Source organism: Lithobates pipiens, unplaced genomic scaffold (genome assembly GCF_037356315.1).
Source record: "Lithobates pipiens isolate NorthernLeopardFrog02 unplaced genomic scaffold, aLitPip1_a1.2 Scaffold_22, whole genome shotgun sequence".
Taxonomy (NCBI): domain Eukaryota; kingdom Metazoa; phylum Chordata; class Amphibia; order Anura; family Ranidae; genus Lithobates; species Lithobates pipiens.
In genome coordinates, this window is record NW_027507784.1 from 140,776,154 (window position 1) to 140,795,480 (window position 19,327).

A 19,327-nucleotide genomic window follows, 5' to 3' on the forward strand; every position below is an offset into this window, starting at 1 on the left:
GAATGACCACAACATACAGTCACACACATAGGTTGGACTTGTGTCTTTTCAACCTCACCTACTATGTAACTATATGAGTGTGACAGAAGGCTTTTGCAGGCAGAGACATTTTGAAAGGGCCCAGGTAAGTGACCTTTGACCAGGTTACTTAGGTAGCTCCATTTCAAAGCGCAAGTTTTCTGCATCTATCAGGACAGAAATGGCGTTCTTAAGCTTTTAAAATCCTTGGAACCTGACAAGGCACCATTCTCATCTTCCAACTTTGATGCAAAACAGAACTTGTGACCTCTGCGATGTGTGTATTTAAAAGCTGAGAGCTGACCTATAAAATCTGACCTGGTATTAGAAACCCCCCCCAGACAAAAGGCGTGAGCCACCCCAGAAAGGGTTAAGGAGGGCCTTAGAACTAACCCAGAAAAAGGGATGGGGTGTGCAACTGTTGAAACTGACATCTGAAGCGTCACTGGAGACAGCATACCCACCCACTATGTTGTTCAAGTTGAGCGAGCAGGACCCTCAGGGCCATCCCCTTGCACCTATGATCCACATGATATAGGTGTGAAAATTGAGGGCTACTCACAATACACTGCTGGGCAGGAGCAGTTACTGTTGCCTGTGATCCTCACTGAAGGCAGCATATACTGCGAGGGATTGCTTGTGCAGTTGAAGTCAGGGGAAACGGAGGCTGTTTTAGGCTTAAAACGTGGCTGCATAAGTGAGGCACCCAGGCTACAAACTCTGAAAAATTTAAACCACAAGCGATCCTCTGCTGACAACCCCTTGGGAAACCTATTGTTCCCATTTACAGGGTAATGGCTTCAAACCACAATAGCCATCTTCAAGTAAAGGGCTTCCCCAGGTAGGACGTTACTGAAAGTCCCATCCATAATCTTTGCCCATTCAGTGGCCATAACCCCAAAGGGTCTCAAGGGCCTGGGCTCTACTAGACTTATGGATCTCAGTGCTGGACCTGTAAAGCACCCTGCAGCTAACATGGTACAGCATGTACCTAGGTTACCCCCAAATACAGAATCCAGTGTCTGTAGGGCAACATTACAGGGTAACCTGACATCTATTTCCGAGTGGGGTCTGGGTGTGGTCCCACCAAGGCAAAGTTGAGAAGTAAATGAATCATCTTGATGAAATTAAAAACAGCAGAAGATTGTTTTACTTCTCTCAGGGCACAGAGCAGTCTGTACTCCAAAAGACATTAGCAAAAAACTGAGGCATGCTTGGAGTGGAATACTGTGCTGTCCTTACAGCTTGGCTTGCCAGTGGCCAATTTATTTTTATTTTATTTTTTTAAGGTAGCAGTATAACCCATCCTGTGTGCTGCAACACAGTTCGTAAAAGATGTTTTGGGTGAAGATGGGGTTTAATACAAATATTTCTTAAATAAGCTTTATACGCAGTAACAATTGTATCACTGTAGGAATCTACTTTATAATTTAAAATATATGCTTAAAATTTGAGACTAAATGTGCAATCTCAGAGCTCATAATGTATGTGTGTTGAATTCTCTGCAGAAAAGGATTAACAATATATTCTTCAAGGCGGCCATTGTTCATTAAGCTCTAACCTTGCAATCTTGTCACTGCAAGACATTGTTAGTAGCCTCTCTCCTTGCAGAACACCGTCCCAGGTTTGGATGGTACTGCTGGACCTCACTGGAATAGTACCTTCTCCAGACTCTATCTTGGTTCGAAGCTGTCCTCTGGCTTTTCGGTTTGGATGACGATCACCTTGGTCTGCAAAAAAACACATTTTGTATGCATCAAACTAAAGCCAAGATGTACACCCCTGCCTTTATTTCATGCAAAGTATTTTAATGAGACAGACAAGACCAGGTAGCCAACACAGCCATCAGCTTCTGGCTTAGTGCTACTACTCAACTCTCCTCTAAAACTAAATAGAATGATCAGTTGCACCAAGCTGTGTTTGTTTGCATGGGATGGCCAAGGGTGGTGATTAGCAGTAATGACTGAGCATTCAGGATCAGCTTTCCACTGATATCTGCACAACGGCACAATTGTCAGTTAAAACGACGCAGAGCCGTTCCGCAAAAAAAAGCCTGGTCATTAAGGTGGCAAATCCTTCCGGGGCTGAAGAGGTTAAAACACCTGCCAAAAAACATGCGTCTCATAAGGGGAGGGGAAACTTCTTGGTAAAGACACAGGTAAAGGTGAGAGGAAAGCTTTGCAAATAAGGAAGTCCTCAATTGAGGCTTTACCCTCACCTTGTATTCGGAGGACAAATTTATAGTGAAGTACTTTTTTTTTTTTCCTTGGTAACAAATAGCAAAAAAAGGACAGACTTGTTAACCTCCCCAGCAAGGACACAGGCCATGGAAAAAAAATAAAATAAAAGCCCACAACAAAATCAAGAAACAAAAAGCCTAAAACAAACACTTTAGACCAGCGGTGTCAAACGGGCAGCCCTTCAGCTGTTGCAGAACTACAAGTCTCATCATGCCTCTGCGAGTCACATGTGTAACTGTCAGCATTGCAATGCCTCATGGAACTTGTAGTTCCGCAACAGCTGGTTGGCCGCCAGTTTGACACCTGTGTTTTAGAGGGTCTTACCATTTCCTGCTCTATTCAAAACTAAAAGAAAAAGGTTTTGACTTTACATATACAATTTAGGCAAGGAGTCTTAGTGAAAAAAATGTATCTGCAAACTTCAAATGAATGGAAGTGGACCTACTTACCAGTAAATATCTGTGGGTACCAGAAAATACCCGTTAGTCTTCAGTGAAATTTCTAAATTGGCCTAGGTGACAGGTTTACATTAAACTATATAACAAATGCTGTAATGCAAGCACTGTTTAGTAATATTTTTGTATTATAACTACAATTAAATTGACCCAATCTCAAGTTTTGGCAGACTGAAAAAGACTTTCTTCAACATCTGCCCTGTATTTAGTGCTATTTAGCTTTCCTTCAAGCATGACTGGTTTTCCAGCCCCTGCCATTGAAAAGCATCCCCACAGCACGATGCTGCCACCACCATGTTAAGTGGGGAGGTTGTTCTCAGGGTATGAGAAGTGTTAGGTTTGTGCTATACAAAGCACTTGCCATGATTGCCAGAAAGTTAAAGTTTAATCTCATTTGGCCAGAGAGAACACCAAACTTTTTTTGCAATGTTTTTTTTTGGCCACTCTTAATGCCCTGCTCACTGGAGTGTATGGCTTAAAGCATTTCTTTGGACAGATACTCCCCACTTCCGCTGTTATTTTCAGCTCCTAGAGAGTTTTTAGTATTTTTTGTTGGATTTTTTTTTTTTTAATATAAAATCAACACTTATCTATAAATCGACGCTACTTGGTCTCAACCTATTTGTAAAGCTCCTTGGTCCTCATGTTGCTTGTTTACTGGCATTTTAGATTCTAGCTCCTTTCGGTACAGATGATCTTACGCTCTCAAAATTTAGGCCTCATGCACGCTGGACTTTTTGTACAGCAGCTGTTTTTGGCTTCAGATTGTTTTTCTAAAGTCAAACGCCCCATCATTTTATCCTGTGTCCATGCCATGTTTTTGGGTGGGGGGGGGGGGGGTTTAAAAAAAAATGTTTTAAAGCCAAAAAACAAGTGTTTTTCAGCTGTTTTCAACTTTAAAAATGCTGATAAACGCTCAAACGCGGCTCACCAGCATTTGACGTTTTTGATCCATTGAAAAAAAATAAAAATAAAAGCTAAAAACGCCAATGTGGAAAAACACTATTGCAAAAACTGAAAAAAAACTCACTGCAAAGCTACTGCCATTTTTTATAACATGTTAACATCCAGTGTGCATGAGGCTTAAGAGTTAAGGCTTCATGTATACGCAACATTTTAACAACCTCTCCTGAACAATTTAACTTGACAGATAGTAACCCATGTTTAAAACATCTGTTTTACTGTGGCAGAATGGCATGGCTGGGCAAAACATTACATGACGTTGCTTCGCCTTTTGGCCACTGGGGGGGGGGCGCACGCAGTGGGTGCCTGGTGGCCGGAATGACCGCTGGGCGCTCATGAGAGCGAGAACAGGGATCCGTGTGTGTAAACACACAAATCCCTGCTCTTTCAGGGGAGAGACGAGACAGATCGTGTGTCCATACAAAGTATGAACACCGATCTCTCTTCCCCTAGGCAGTCCCCTGTCCCCCACAGTTAGAACACATCTAGGGAACAGTTAATCCCTTCCCTGCCAGTGATCTTTATACAGTAATCAGTGCATCTTTAGAGCACTGATCATCGTATATTTGTCAATGGTCCCAAAAATGTGTCAAGTGTCCAATTTGTCTGCCGCAATAACACAGTCCCAATGAAAATCGCAGACCACCACCATTACTAGTAAAAAGATAATAAAAAATGACATAAATCTATCTTCTATTTTGTAGACGCTATAACTTTTGTGCAAACCAATATGCGTTTATTGCGATTTTTTGTTTACCAAAAATATGAAGAATACATATCGGCTTAAACCGAGGAAAAAAATGTGGGACATTATAGCAAAAAGTAAAAGATTGCATTTTCTTCAAATCGCCGCTCTTGTTTATAGCACAAAATAAAAAACCCGCACAGGTGATCAAATGCCATCAAAAGAAAGCTCTATTTGTGGGCGAAAAGGATGGGAAGGAAATTTGTTTGGGTACAGCGCCGCACAATTGTCAGTTAAAATGACGCAGTGCCTTATTGCAAAATATGGCCTGGTCATTGAGCAGCCAAATCTTCCAGGGCTGAAGTGGTTAAATGGGCAAAAATTAAAACGGCTGTAAACAAAAACACAGCTAAACGCGAGTTACCGTGTTTAGCGCTTGAACTCAACTTCTGAAACCTTTTTTTGCGTTCCAAAAATAGCCTCTAAACTCAACTGCCTAGAAAGGATCCTGTGTACATGTACTGATACGATAACCGAGGAGAGTTCAGGAGCAGTGAAAAAAAATACCCAACTGCTCCTAAACGTCCATTTAGCAGCAGCAGTGTACATGAGGCCTAAGACTACAAACACTGGGGTGCCGTGATGTGGCTCTGCAGCTTACACATGTATTTGCAAATGTGTGCAAACTAAACTCGTTCTTAACCACTTGCTTACTGGGCACTTAAACCCCCCTCCATGCCCAGACCAATTTTCAGCTTTCAGCACTGATGCACTTTGAATGACAATTGCGTGGGCATACAACACTGTACCCAAATGAAATTTTTATCATTTTTTTCCCACAAATAGAGCTTTTTGGTGGTATTTAATTACAGCTGGGAGTTTTATTTTTTGCTAAACAAAAAAGATGCAAAAAAAAAAAAAAAAAAAAATCATGTTTAATAGTTTGTTATAAAATTTTGCAAACAGGTAATTTTTCTCCTTCAATCCTTGAATAGCGCTGATGAAGCGGCACTGGTGGGCACTGATAGGCACAGATAAGGCAGCACTGATGGGCAAAGATGGGCACAGATAAGATGGCACGGATGGGTGGCACTAAGGGGCACTGATAGGTACCACTGATAGATGGGACTGATGGGCACTGGTAGATGACACTGATGGGCACTGGTAGATGACACTGATGGGCACTGGTAGATGACACTGATGGGCACGGATATGTGGCACTGGGGTGCAGCACCTTTGTTGAGGCAGATTGTGGGCACTGCTGGGTGGCACTGTGGGCACTGCTGGGTGGCACTGTGGGCACTGCTGGGTGGCACTGTGGGCACTGCTGGGTGGCACTGTGGGCACTGCTGGGTGGCACTGTGGGCACTGCTGGGTGGCACTGTGGGCACTGCTGGGTGGCACTGTGGGCACTGCTGGGTGGCACTGTGGGCACTGCTGGGTGGCACTGACGGGGGGCACTGCTGGGTGGCACTGACGGGGGGCACTGCTGGGTGGCACTGACGGGTGGCACTGACGGGGGGCACTTATTTTTTATTGAGGTGGCACTGGCAGGGCTGGCCGTGATCAGGACTGATGTCCCGATCACACCGCCGGTGATCGGCTTTTTTTTTCTCCTCGCGCTGTCAGCGCGAGGAGGAATAATAGCCGATTACCGGCTCCGTTGTATCACATGATCAGCTGTCATTGGCTGAGAGCTGATCACGTGATAAGGGGTCGGGATCGACCCCTTGCTCGGATCGGTGATCAGGCGAGTCTCAGACTCGCTGATCACAGAGCGCGGGCCCCTCAGGGGGCGCGCAGGCCGCTCGTGCACGGGACGACGTCAATAGACGTCGTCCCGGCAAAGGAGGTCCGCGCTGTAGCCGTCATTCGGCTATAGCGCGGGTCTCAAGTGGTTAATGATGGTTAGACAGGATAATTTGGTTGGTTGGAGGCTGCTTGGTAAGTTGAGCTGGGAATTCTCTTTGGGTTTGACATGCGTCACCCTTCCATGTGCTCCTTGCTGCAGAGGCCAGTTATAGGTGTGGGCAGTGACCATTGGTTTGTACTGTTGGAATAGTGGTGAAGGGATGCACTGGACACCTTTTCTGCCATTATGCTATGTGTTCAGTGCACCCCTGTGCCTTGAAGGACAGGTGGGCTCCCTCCAGGGCTCACCTGTCCTGCCTATCCATTATAATGCATGTAAATTCTACTATGGGAGGCTCTCAAAATTTACAGTTAGGACGGCAGATAATACTGGGGTGCCGTGATGAGGCTCTGCAGCTTACGCATTTCCTAATGTGTGCCAATGTAACCCTTTAACTGCATACTGTTAGGATAATTTGGTTGGTTACAGGATGGTCGGTAAGTTGAGCTGGAAATTCTTTGGATTTGTTTGACGTGCATCGGCATCCATGTGCTCTGTGCTGCAAAAGCCAGTTATACAGTAGGTAGCGACCATTTGTACAGTACTTATATTGCAAACAAGTGGACCTTATGTCATCAGCCAATTTCAACATAGAACATATGAAGTTCATTCATTAGACCACATAAGTAGAGGTTCCATAGCACACAGGGTAAATGCCTACACCCACACAAGAAAAAAAATAAAAAATCGTTCAACAAAAAATATCAAGCCAAAAGGCATGTTGTGTACAATCACAAGGTAAACCCAAAACATACAAAATTCAATTTCAGATTGTAATGCAAAAAAAATAAAAAATAAAAAAAAAAATAAAAAAAAAACACACCAAAAAAGGGGCAAATACTTTCACAAGCCACTGTATGCGTGAACACTTGCCATTATGGTTTCTAGATTTTTTTTTTCGGTGAAACCTGGTACCACTGCACTGTAAATGGCACTCCATTGTGCAGCAATTCAATAAAAAAAAAAAAAAAAAAAAAAACTCTTGGGGGGGATTGGGGAAACAAAAACTGGCTTCATAAACAAGAAATGTGATAAAATAGGATAGATTTTTTTTTTTTTTTTTTTACATAGTATGTACATAGAAGATAAATGCATAAGACCTGCCCAGAGCACACACAGTCGATATATAGGAGGCCCTCTTGAAATTTACCAAAATTTTTCATGTTACAACCAAAAACGTAAAATGTATTTTATGTGATAGACCAACACAAAGTGGCACAATTGTGTAGTGGAAGAAAAATTATAAATGGTTTTCCAATTTTTTTTTACAAACATCTGAAAAGTGTGGTGTGCATTTGTATTCAGCCCCCTTTACTCTTAACAGCATCATGAAGGCCTAGAAAAACAGACAGGTCAGGGATAAAGTTGTGAAGTTTATAGCAGGGTTAGGGTATAAAAAAAAAAAAAAAAAAATAAAAAAAAAAAAAAAGTTTCCCCAAGATTTGAACATTACATGGGCCACAGTTCAGGCCATCATCTGAAAATGGAAAGCATAGGGCACAACTGCAAACTTACCAAGACATGGCCGTCCATCCAAACCGACATGCCGGGCAAGGAGAGCATTAGAAGCAGCCAAGGGGCTCAAGGCAACTCTGGAAAAGCTGCAGAGATCCATAGCTCAGATGGGAGAATCTGTCCACAGGACAACTATTGTGTACACGCCACAAATCTGGCCTTTATGGAAGAGTGGCAAGAAGAAAGCCATTGTTGAAATAAAGCCATAAGAAGTCCCGTTTGAGAGAAGCTATGTGAGGGAGAAAGAAAAACATGTGGAAAAAGGTGCTCTGGCCAGATGAGACCAAACTTACTTTTTGGCCTAAAAGTAAAATGCTACATGTGGCGGAAAACTAACACTGCACATTACCCTGAACACACCATCCCCACCATGAAACATGGCGGTGGCAGCATTATGTGGGGATGATTTTCTTCAGCAGGGACAGAGAATCTGGTCAGAGTTGATGGGAAGATGGATGGAGCCAAATACACGGCAATCTTAGAAGAAAACCTGTTAGAGTCTGCAAAAGACTTGAGACGGGGCAGAGTTTCACCCTCCAGAACAACGAACAAACATACAGCGAGAGCTACAATTTAATGAATATGCTTTGATCTAAACCATGTGTTAGAATGGCCCTGTCAAAGTCCAGCGCTAAATCCATTTGAGAGTCTGTGGCAAAACTTGAAAATTGCTGTTCAGACACACAATCTGACAGAGCTTGAGCTATTTTGCAGAGAAGAATGGGAATATATATAAATATATATATAGAATATGTCACTTTAGATGTAGAGACATCCCCAAAAAAAACTTGTAGCTGTAATTGCACCGAAAAGTGGTTTTACAAAGCATTGGCTCACGGTCGCTGAATACAAATGCATGCCACACTTTTCAGGTATTTGTAAAAAGTTTTGAAAACCATTTATTCTCTTTTTTCTTCACAATTATATGCCACTGTGTTGTTCTATCAGATACAGTAAAAACCCAATAAAATACGTTTACGTTTTGGTCACATGACAAAATGTGGAAAATTTCAAGGGGTATGAATACTTTTCCAAGGCACTGTAGGTGACAAAATCTGACTTCTCATGATCTACGTACATGTTCCAGGCCTGTGACTCAAATACAAAAGCCAGACAGCCAAACACTAGCATTTTCAGAGAATAAGCCCAAAACTTCTCACAATTGGTGTTCTTTAAAGCCCATGTAGCCTAAGAGTAGCAAGCTATTCTAAACCAGATTTTTTTTTGCCATCTGCCATCAGGCTACAATGTTGACTGGCTTTTATTCCAATACCTTCCTGTCCAGCTTCATGGGGTGAAAAGATACGAGCATCTCCACATGGTGATGTGCTGATATACAGGTGAAACTGGACATTGTCTTTTAGCCTAAATCCGCCACGCTCAGATTTCATAAAAATGGACTTCTGATGATCTTCTTTAGTGCTGAGAAAAGAAAAACCCAATTAAGTACTGTACTGTGTTAATTTCATAATATTTTGACATTCATAAAAACTGTACCCAGAATCTGAAAAGCAAAAAGGTGCATCAACATCTCACTGCAGTTTTACACAGTTTTTGTGCTACCATAGTACACCCTTAAACACCTATTTGCCAGATTTTATAATCTAGGAATGCCATTTTTGTTCCATCCTGTTTGCAGAGACCGTGCTTCTCACAGTAAGGCTCCATTCACATCTGTTTTTGGCGTAATGCGCTTTTGGGGACACCCCCTTGGAGTGAGTCCATTCCGCATGCGGGTTATGCTCCCGGGACAATCCTAGCGGTCCTTATCTTGCAGTAGCACACGTATTTGATCTTTGCCTCATGTAAGCAATGAGGACTGGTATCCCTTGCCTCTTTTATATAATCATATGTGTAACCAGAAAGTGCTGTTATACCATCTCTTTATATTATATGAATTGTAATTTATGCCTTGTATATTAAATGAAATTCCTACCTCAATGAGAATGTGCCGCTATAACCTTTGTATACAATATTATTTTGATAGAATTTACAGTTGTGCTCATAAGTTTACATACCCTGGCAGAATTGATGATTTCTTGGCCATTTTTCAGAGCATATGAATAACAAACATTTTTCACTCATGGTTAGTGTTTGGCTGAAGCCATTTATCAATCAACTGTGTCTACTCTAAATCATGATAACAGAAACTACCCAAATGACCCTGATCAAAATGTTACATACCCTGGTGACTTTGGTCTGAAAACATGCACACAAGTTGACACAAAGGGGTTTGAATGGCTATTAAAAAAAGGTAACCATCCCCTCACCTGTAATCCGTGTGTGTGTGTGTGTGTGTGTGTGTGTGTGTGTGTGTGTGTGTGTGTGTGTATAAAATCAATGACTTTATGGACTCCTGACAGACCTTTACATCTTTCATCCAGAGCGCATATGGATTCTGAGTCATGGGGAAAGCAAAAGAATTGTCAAAGGATATGCGGGAAAAGGTAGTTGAACTGTATAAAACTGAATAGGGATATAAAAAGATATCTAGGAAGTTGATAATGCCAATCATCAGTGTTCAAACTCTAAAACCCCATACACACTATCAGATTTTCTGTCTTCAGATTTACCAAAACCGTGTAGTGTAAGGGCCTGCCTGATTGCATACAAATTGAAACTAAGGTTTGACCTCATATTATATGGTTTGGGTAAATCCGAAGGAAAAACTCAGCAGAAAATCTGATAGTGTGTATGGGCTTTAGAAATGGAAAATTAGATTCTGGCACAGTCATTTGGAGTGATGAGACCAAAATTTAGCTTTTTGGCTACAACCATAAAACGCTACATATGGAGGGGAGTCAACAAGGCCTATGATGAAAGGTACACCATTCCTACTGTGAAACAGAGGTGGATCGCTGATGTTTTGGGGGTGCGTAAGCTACAAAGGCACAGGAAATTTGGTCAAAATTGATGAAAAGATGAATACAATGTTATCAAATACTGGAGGAACATTTGCATTCATCAGCCAAGAAGCTGCACATAGGACGCACTTGGACATTCCAACATGAATTTTACAAAACACAAGGCCAAGTTGAACTGTCATTGACTACAGCAGAATAAAATGAAGGTTCTCGAGTGGCCATCTCAGACTCCTGATCTCCCCAGAGTGGCTCGATCTCAAACATGTAGTTCATGCAAGACATCCCAAGAATTTACAGGAGCTGGAGGCTTTTTGCAAAAGAGGAATGGACAGCTTTACCATCTGAGAAGGTAAAAAGCCTCATCCACAAACACCACAAAAGACTTCAAGCTGTCATTGATGTTAAAGGGGGCAATACGCAGTATTAAGGACTGGGGTATGTAAACTTTTGATCAGGGACATTTGGCTAGTTTATGTGGCCATTAGGTTTTTTTTTTTTTTTTAAATAAAAAAAATAAAAAGTGTAAACTGTTGATTAACCACTTTCAGACTGGACCAATTTGCTGGTCAAAGACCAGACCACTTTTTGCGATTCGGCACTGCATCGCTTTAACTGAGAATTGCGCGGTCGTGCGACGTGGCTCCCAAACAAAATTGACGTCCTTGTATTCCCACAAATAGAGCTTTCTTTTGGTGGTATTTGATCACCCCTGCGGTTTTTATTTTTTGCGCTATAAACAAAAATAGAGCGACAATTTTGAAAAAAACACATTATTTTTTACTTTTTGTTATAATAAATATCCCCCAAAAATATATAAAAAAACATTTTTTCCCTCAGTTTAGGCCGATACGTATTCTACATATTTTTGTTAAAAAAAAAAAAAAAAATCGCAATAAGCGATTATTGATTGGTTTGCGCAAAAGTTATAGCGTTTACAAAATAGGGATAGTTTTATAGCATTTTTATTAATTTTTTATTATTTTTTTTTTTTACTAGTAAAGGCGGCGATCAGCGATTTTTATTGTGACTGCGACATTGTGGGGGACCCATCGGACATTTTTGACACATTTTTGGGACCATTGTCATTTATACAGTAATCACTGCTATATAAATGCAGTGATTCCTGTGTAAATGACACTGGAAGTGAAGGGGTTAACCAGTGGGTGGCAGTGTAGGGCTTAAGTGTTCCTAGGGGTGTGTTACTAACTGTGGGGGGGGTTGGGCTTTCATTTAGTGAACACTGATCTCTGCTCCAATCACATGGATTGGAGATCAGCGTCACTAGTTGCTAGGCAGAATGGAGAAATGCTGTTTACAACGGCATTTCTTCATTTGGCCGCTCCGTGAGACGATCGCGGGTATGCCCGCGGCGATCGAGTCCGCGGGTCCCGCGACCGGACTCACGGGAGTCCCGTCCAGCGCGGGAGCGCGCCGCCGGCGGCGTGCTCCCGATGGCAGGGCTGCAAATTTAAAGGGACGTACATGTACGCCCATTTGCCTGCCCGTGCCATTCTGTCGACGTACATCGTCATGCGCTTGTCGGCAAGTGGTTAATAAATGGCTTCAGCCAAACACTAACAATGAGTGAATGATAAGTTTGCGTTATCTTTAATATTCTCTGAAAAATGGCCAAAAAAATAAATAAAATTCTGCCAGGGTATGTAAACTTATGAGCACACATTTTTAATACATATACACGTACCAGAATTATACATGTATCCATATAATATTATAATGATATATATATATATATAACGTGTCTTTCATAGACCAGTTTTTATAGATATACATATTTATAGAACCATTTTATGTAATAGGGATTAATCAAAATGATGCCACTTATGCTAAACTTATGTATTTTATATTATGTCGGTTACTAGCACCCCTGAATAATATATAAATATAATATAAAAATATAATATAAATATAATATAATATAATATAAATATAATATAATATAATATAAATATAATATATATATATATATATATATATATATATATATATATATATATATAAATATATATTTATTAATATACAATTATAAATAATAATAAAAATAATAATAATAAAAAAATAATAATAATAATAATAATATATATATATATATTTATTATGATCTTATTGTTAAAGAGGGTCTATGACAGACTAGGAGGGGGGGCTTTGTTACAGTGGACAGCCACTGAACAGTTAAGACTGCATGACTCAGCGGGAAACCCTCGAGTATAAGCTGAGGGGGGCTTTTTCAGCATAAAAAAAAAAAAAAGTGCTGAAAAAGTCGGGTTATCCTAGAGTATATACGATAGAGCTAATAGGAATTTTATAACAGCTTACCTGTAAAATCCTTTTCTTGGAGTACATCACGGGACACAGAGCTATAGTAGTTACTATGTGGGTTATAGGCCACCTTCAGGTGATGGACACTGGCACACCCCAAGACAGGAAGTTCACTCCCTATATAACCCCTCTCACTACTGGGAGTACCTCAGTTTTGTAGCAAAGCAATATACGTGTATTAGAAGAGGGCAGGGACCTCTGTGTCCCATGATGTACTTCAAAGAAAAGCCGTTATAAAAATCCTATTTTCTTTATCGTATATCACGGGACACAGAGCCATAGTAGTTACTATGTGGGATGTCCCAATGTAAACTAAGGGAAGGGAGACAACAAAAGTAGGGCACCATGAGACTAGAGGACATATACTGCTGCCTGCAGCACACTACGCCCAAAGGAAATATCCTCACGCCTTTTTACATCCACCTGACAGAATCTGGTAAATGTATGGACTGAAGACCAAGTTGCGGCCTTGCAGATTTGAGCCATGGAAGCTTGGAGTTGCACTGCCCATGAAGCGCCAACAGTCGTAGTGGAGTGCACTTTAATTTGAGCGGGCAGAATCTTCCTCTTCAAACCATAAGCTTGAACAATTACTTGCCGAATCCATTTAGAAATCTTAGATTTTGATGCTGCCTGTCCTCTTTTAGGACCTTCAGGCAACACAAAACAAAACATCTGTTTTTTCGAATCTGAGCAGTCACCTTTAAGTAGACATTGACTGCTCTCAACACATCCAGAGAATGTAGCGATTTATCTTCTGTAGAACAGGGTTCTGGAAAAAAATTAAGATAGAACAATATCCTGGTTTAGATGAAAACCTGACACTACCTTCGGTAGAAAGTTAGTATGACGACACAATACCACCCTATCCTTGTGAATAATGAAATATGTCTCTTTACGAGAGCAGTTAACTGATAGCCATATCTTCTCCAAGAAAAATTAGTTTCCTTGTCAAAAGGATGAAGGGAATATGCCTTATCGGCTCAAAAGGCTGTTTCTGTAATGCCGACAGAACTAAATTCAAGTCCCAAGGGTTCAGGGGTGACCTAACTGGAGGATTAAGCCACGTTACCCCCTGGATAACGCTACGAACCAAAGAATGCAAAGCAAGTGGTTATTGAAAGAATATCAATAAGGCCAAGACCTGGCCTTTGATAGTACAAGTCCAGCTTAATTTCTAAACCCATCTGCAGAAAGTCAAGGATTCTACCTATAACATACTTCCCTTATGATCTCTGCATACCATGATCTTCTGGGCCACAAGAATCACAGACTTCCCTTCCTGCTTGATCCTGCAAAGAAGTCGTGGAAGCAGAATAGAAGAGACTGTATAAATCAGTGAGAACCGATTCCACAGGAACACCAAGCCATCTTTGTTGCATGCTAGCAGATCCCTTGTTCTTGACAAAGTTGTCACTCTTTTTGTTGAACCTGGATGCAAACTGGAATGAAGACTGCCGATAGGCAAGGTACATTGTTTTCTGCCCAAGTTAGTATACGATTTAGCTCTGGGCCACACAACTTCTCATTCCCCCTTGGAGATTGCTATAGGTCACTGCTATGGCATTGTCGGATTGGATACTGACAGGATAATTCCGTAACCTGTCCTGAACGTCCAGGCCCTCAGGGCCAAGCGCGCTGCCCGAATCTCTACAATGTTGATGGGTAAGGTACTTTCTGATCTAGATCATTTCCCTTTGACAGTCGCCTCTCATGACAGCTCCCCAACCTAAAAGGCTAGCATCTGTTACCACCTTCCAGGTAACTGGTAGGAAGGATTTTCCCTTCTGCAGATTATTGGTTATCAACCACCAACTGAGGCTCCTGCACACCCTTGAAGACAGACACATTGGGAAATCTAGAGCTTGGACTTTCTTGTTCCAAGTCGATAAGATACTGTTTTGCAGCAGCCTCAAATGAAACTGAGCATAAAGAACGGCCTGGAATGAAGAATCCACCATCTTTCCCAACAACCTCATGCAACCTCAAATAGGAGGATTCTTATTTGCCTTGACCACCTGAATCACTTCCTTTACGGCGCTGATCTTCAGCTGGGGCAAGAATACCCCTTTCTGGGCTGCATCTATGATCGGACCCAAGCTTTCTAATCTCCCTGATGGTTTAAAAAGGATTTCTCTAGGTTGAGAACCAAACCTAGGTATTGCAGGTAGTCGACTGATCATACGTTGGTCTAAGCGGGCTACTGACTGGTTTATCAAGAGCAGATCGTCTAAGTAAGCTATAATCGTTATACCTTGGGCCCTTATTCTGGCTAAAGGGGCCAGGACCTTTGTTAACACTCGACGTGCAGTAGCTAGACCGAAAGGCAGAGCTACAAACTGAAAATGAAGAAGATTTTCTACCTCAAAGCGTAGACATTTCTGGTGAGCGGGGAAAATTGGCACATGGAGGTATGCATCCTTGATGTGGATTGACACCAGAAGTTCACCACCTTGTAGGATGGAGACTACCGATTAGATTGACTCCATGCAAAAAGAGCGGTCATTCAGAAAACGGTTTAGATCTTTGAGATCTAGAATGGGTCTGACATCTTCATTTGATTTTGGTACCGTGAAAAGTTTAGACTAAAACCTCAATCCCTGCTCTTCCATGGGGACTACCGAGATCACTTTTTGAGACAAAAGATGGTCTAATGCTTGAAAGACTTTTTTTCTCTGGATCCCTGAGAACATTTGTTCTTACAAAACGAGGAGACGGAAACTTTCGGAACTCTAGTTTATACCCTAGAGCAGTGATGGCGAACCTTGGCACCCCAGATGTTTTGGACCTACATTTCCCATGATGCTCATGCACTCTGCAGTGTAGTTGAGCATCATGGGAAATGTAGTTCCGAAACATCTGGGGTGCCAAGGTTCGCCATCACTGCCCTAGAGTCATTGAGGAAGTCACCCATCTGTCTCGACACTTTTCCTGCCAGACTCTTGAGAACTGCAGAAGTCTTCCCCCCACTCGAGCGAGGGCACCCCTTCATAAGGAGGCTTTAGTATTTTGTTCCGTAGGTTTCCTCCCCCAGGACTTTTGGCCCGGGGCTTGACCCAGTGGCGGAATTACCAGGGCGCAACAGTCGCAGTTGCGACTGGGCCCTGGAATTCCATCACTGTGGGGGGCCCCGGCGTGGTTGCTATCCACAGGGCTGTGAGTGGAGAGAGTGTCTCTCATGTAACAGCAGCACAGAGACACCGGGATTGAAGTTTAATTTCCCCCTCGTCCTCTCTCGCACGCAACACAGCTGATCTGCTCCCCCTTCGGCCCCCCCTCCTGTGTTCTCCGCGGGCATTCAGGTGTGAAGCTAACAAGCTCACATTTCCTGCGGAGAACACAGGAGAGGAGGGGAGGGGGGGCTGAAGGGGGAGCAGATAAGCTGTGTGTTGTGTCCCGTGTGAGAGAGGATGAGGGGGAAATTAAACTTCAATCCCGGTGTGTCTGTGCTGCTGTTGCATTACACACGCTCTCCACTCACAGCCATGCTGACCCCTCTCCAGTGTGTGTATAGACTTGGGAAGATCTCACCGCCCATGAACATCATAGAGCTGCTGATCGCTGCCTCCCCCCCAGGTGCTGGGGGGGGGGGGGTACAGAGCTCTGCTGGGGGCCAAGGTGCACAGCGGAGTCCAGCAAGGTAAAGAGAAACCTCTGGAAGGGGGGGTGACTGTCTAGGGACTCTAAAGTAAGGGGGGGTATCTGGGGACCCTGAAGCAGGGGGGCCCTCTGTGAACCCTGATGTCCAGTACCACCGCCACCCCCCCACCGGGGACACAGGCTGCACAGAAATGTTTTACTTTGTTGTACAGTGGAACAAAAATATAGTATCAAAATCATGCTTTTCGGGGGGGCCTTCCTGATTTCTTGCACCGGGGCCCTGAGGTTTCTAGTTACGCCTCTGGGTTGACCCCCGAGGTCTCCGGCTGACCAATTTTTCAACCATAAGATTCTACACATGTGCACTAGCCCTGGCTTAAAACGCAAGGCCTGGAGAATAGAATCTCATAGCATCTACTGTAAAACAAAGTGTCTGGTAGCTCGGCTAAATCCTAGGCCTGCTGATCGGGAATAACCTCAAGCACCTGTTTAAACTGGTCTCTCAAGGATTAACACACACCAATTGCTGCCAGCGCAGGTTGAGTCACAGAGCCTGCCAGAGAAAGAGTGCTTTTTATTAGGAATTCCAACTTCTTATCGGTTGGATCCCTAAGCATTTGAGCATTATCTACCTGACAAGTCAAACTTATTCACAGAGGATATAGCAGTATCAATTGCTGGCATCTCCCACTTTTTAATGAAATTTTTCCTCCATAGGATAACATTTTGAAAACTTTAGGTGGGAAAAAAAAAAAATGCTCATCTGGGTAATCCCACTCAGAATACATAAGGTTTTCCAGCAATGGACAGGAAAAGCATGCACAGCTTGAGGAGGCTTTAGCGAAACCAAACAAGTGGGCTTATCAACTGACTCAGGGTAGCATAAATGTGGAACGGACCATTTCAGTAAGAGATTGCACCATCAATCTTTCAGATTGTGAAGCAAATCCTTCCGCATTTGACCCCTCAGAACAGGAGTCACTAATCTCTTCACAGTCCCCCTAGAAAAATTAGACTTCTCCTGACCCTAGTTCCTCAGTTTGAAGGTCCTGGGTAACGGAAGGGGACCTGTCACAGTTTGTCCCACACTGGGAAGCGATTAAAGCCGCTAACCTTTCTTCCAAACTTATGGCTGAGGAAAAAACTTCTTCAGCAATATAGACAGGGTCTGCAGTATTGGAAACTGCAACATTTGACAGCCCTGATGGCTCACTGACCAGCCGCTTCAGATCTCTCAGGGGAAGATGCCACTGTAGAGATGAATTTAGGCTTTTTTGTGCTTGAGGGAGTCCCTTTTGAGCCCTTTTTGGGGTGATGCAACCTCCTTCTGGCCATAGCCCAATGTACAAATGCAGAGGTACTATCAGAAGAAATTGCACCCACTGCTTGAGCAAATAGTCCAGCAACTCTGCCCCTGCTATTAGTGCTCAGCCTGGTGCTTTAATAAATGTGCCAAGGGAATGCCTGTGTCACCACTTACATGCCCCTTTTTTGCTCATGTCCCTCCGACAGCTGCAGTCAAAATTGATAGTTTTAAGTGTACTCCTGCACTGGACATTGCTGCACGCACGGCAATGCCCCCTCCGCATTTCCATGTCCCCCCCCCTTTTCAAAAAGTGCATTTTCTAGCGCAAGCCTCCTATCCAAAGGGATGGACGGGCGCGTGTGGTGAGGAAAGCTGCGACAAAACCGCTGCGCAGTTGGTGGAAAACGGAGCGGCATCCGCCGAACGTTCTGGCTTCCCCCTCAATCCAGGGAGAGGGGAAGAGTTTCTGAGGGTGTTTTGGGGGAAAATGACCCCCCCCCCCAATCTTGCTGGAGGCCTGGGACTGCTGGCCGGAGGGAAGTCTGCTGAGACAGTGATCTGGGGAAAGCATGACAAGGTACATGCTCTATACAGCCCTCAGTGGTGACTTTTAGGCATGACATTTACTTTTAAAGGAGATAATTCATAAGCAAATCAAATTAAAATTCCTTACAAATCTCCACTTACCTTTCCCGCCACAAGGATTCTGTGGTAAAACCAACAGACCCAATCTTCACCCCCTGTGAAGTGGGTTCCGTTAAAAAAACCTTCAGGAACCAGGTCTCCTTTTTTATCGGGCGAACTACACTCCTGGACCCGTAAAGCACCCCGCCAGGAAAACTTTATGGCTGAAAAAAAAACCAAAGCACTAGGTCCCGGAGACCAGCTCTCTAAAAAGAAGCGTTATGGACTAAACCTCGTTTCTTACGCCACGAGGCCCAGTTACCATTCAATTCAGCCTAAGACACTTTGAATGGATCCGGTGGCATAGCCTGCCCCAGCAAGGAATATTCCAGTGGTGCTCAGCATAGCACATCTTTAATCGTGACCGACACCTAAGACACTGGCGAAAAGACTACACCCAGTAGTGGGAGGGGTTATATAGGGCATGGACTTCCTGTCTTAGGGTGTGCCAGTGTCCATCACCTGAAGGTGGCCTATAACCCACATAGTAACTACTATAGCTCTGTGTCCCGTGATATACGATAAAGAAATACTTTTTTTGGATTTGTCACATGCAGTTATTGCAATGTGCCAAGTTTACATAGTTTTTTATGATCATAAACATGTCATGATATCATTTATACTGTCACATGCCTCACTTAAAATGTCCCAATTTCCCCTTCCTATTATCTGAACCAGGGATGGAGGCATATGACCATATGCTTCATTTAAAGTCCCGTCTACCCTTTCCTCATTTATAGACAGTGGG

The 19,327-nt window shown here is 43.0% G+C and overlaps 1 protein-coding gene across 3 annotated transcripts in view; it reads right to left on the minus strand.

Moving 5' to 3' along the window:
- ADARB1 (adenosine deaminase RNA specific B1) overlaps nt 1-19,327 on the minus strand; it is a 244,601-nt gene that overhangs the window by 34,252 nt on the left and 191,022 nt on the right. For all 3 annotated transcript variants that reach the window (XM_077448405.1, XM_077448406.1, XM_077448404.1), the window contains 2 exons: nt 9,062-9,210; nt 1,580-1,748 (listed from right to left, as the gene is read on the minus strand). In XM_077448405.1, coding sequence (XP_077304531.1) covers nt 1,580-1,748; nt 9,062-9,210 — 318 coding nt within the window. The remainder of the gene's footprint in view (nt 1-1,579; nt 1,749-9,061; nt 9,211-19,327) is intronic.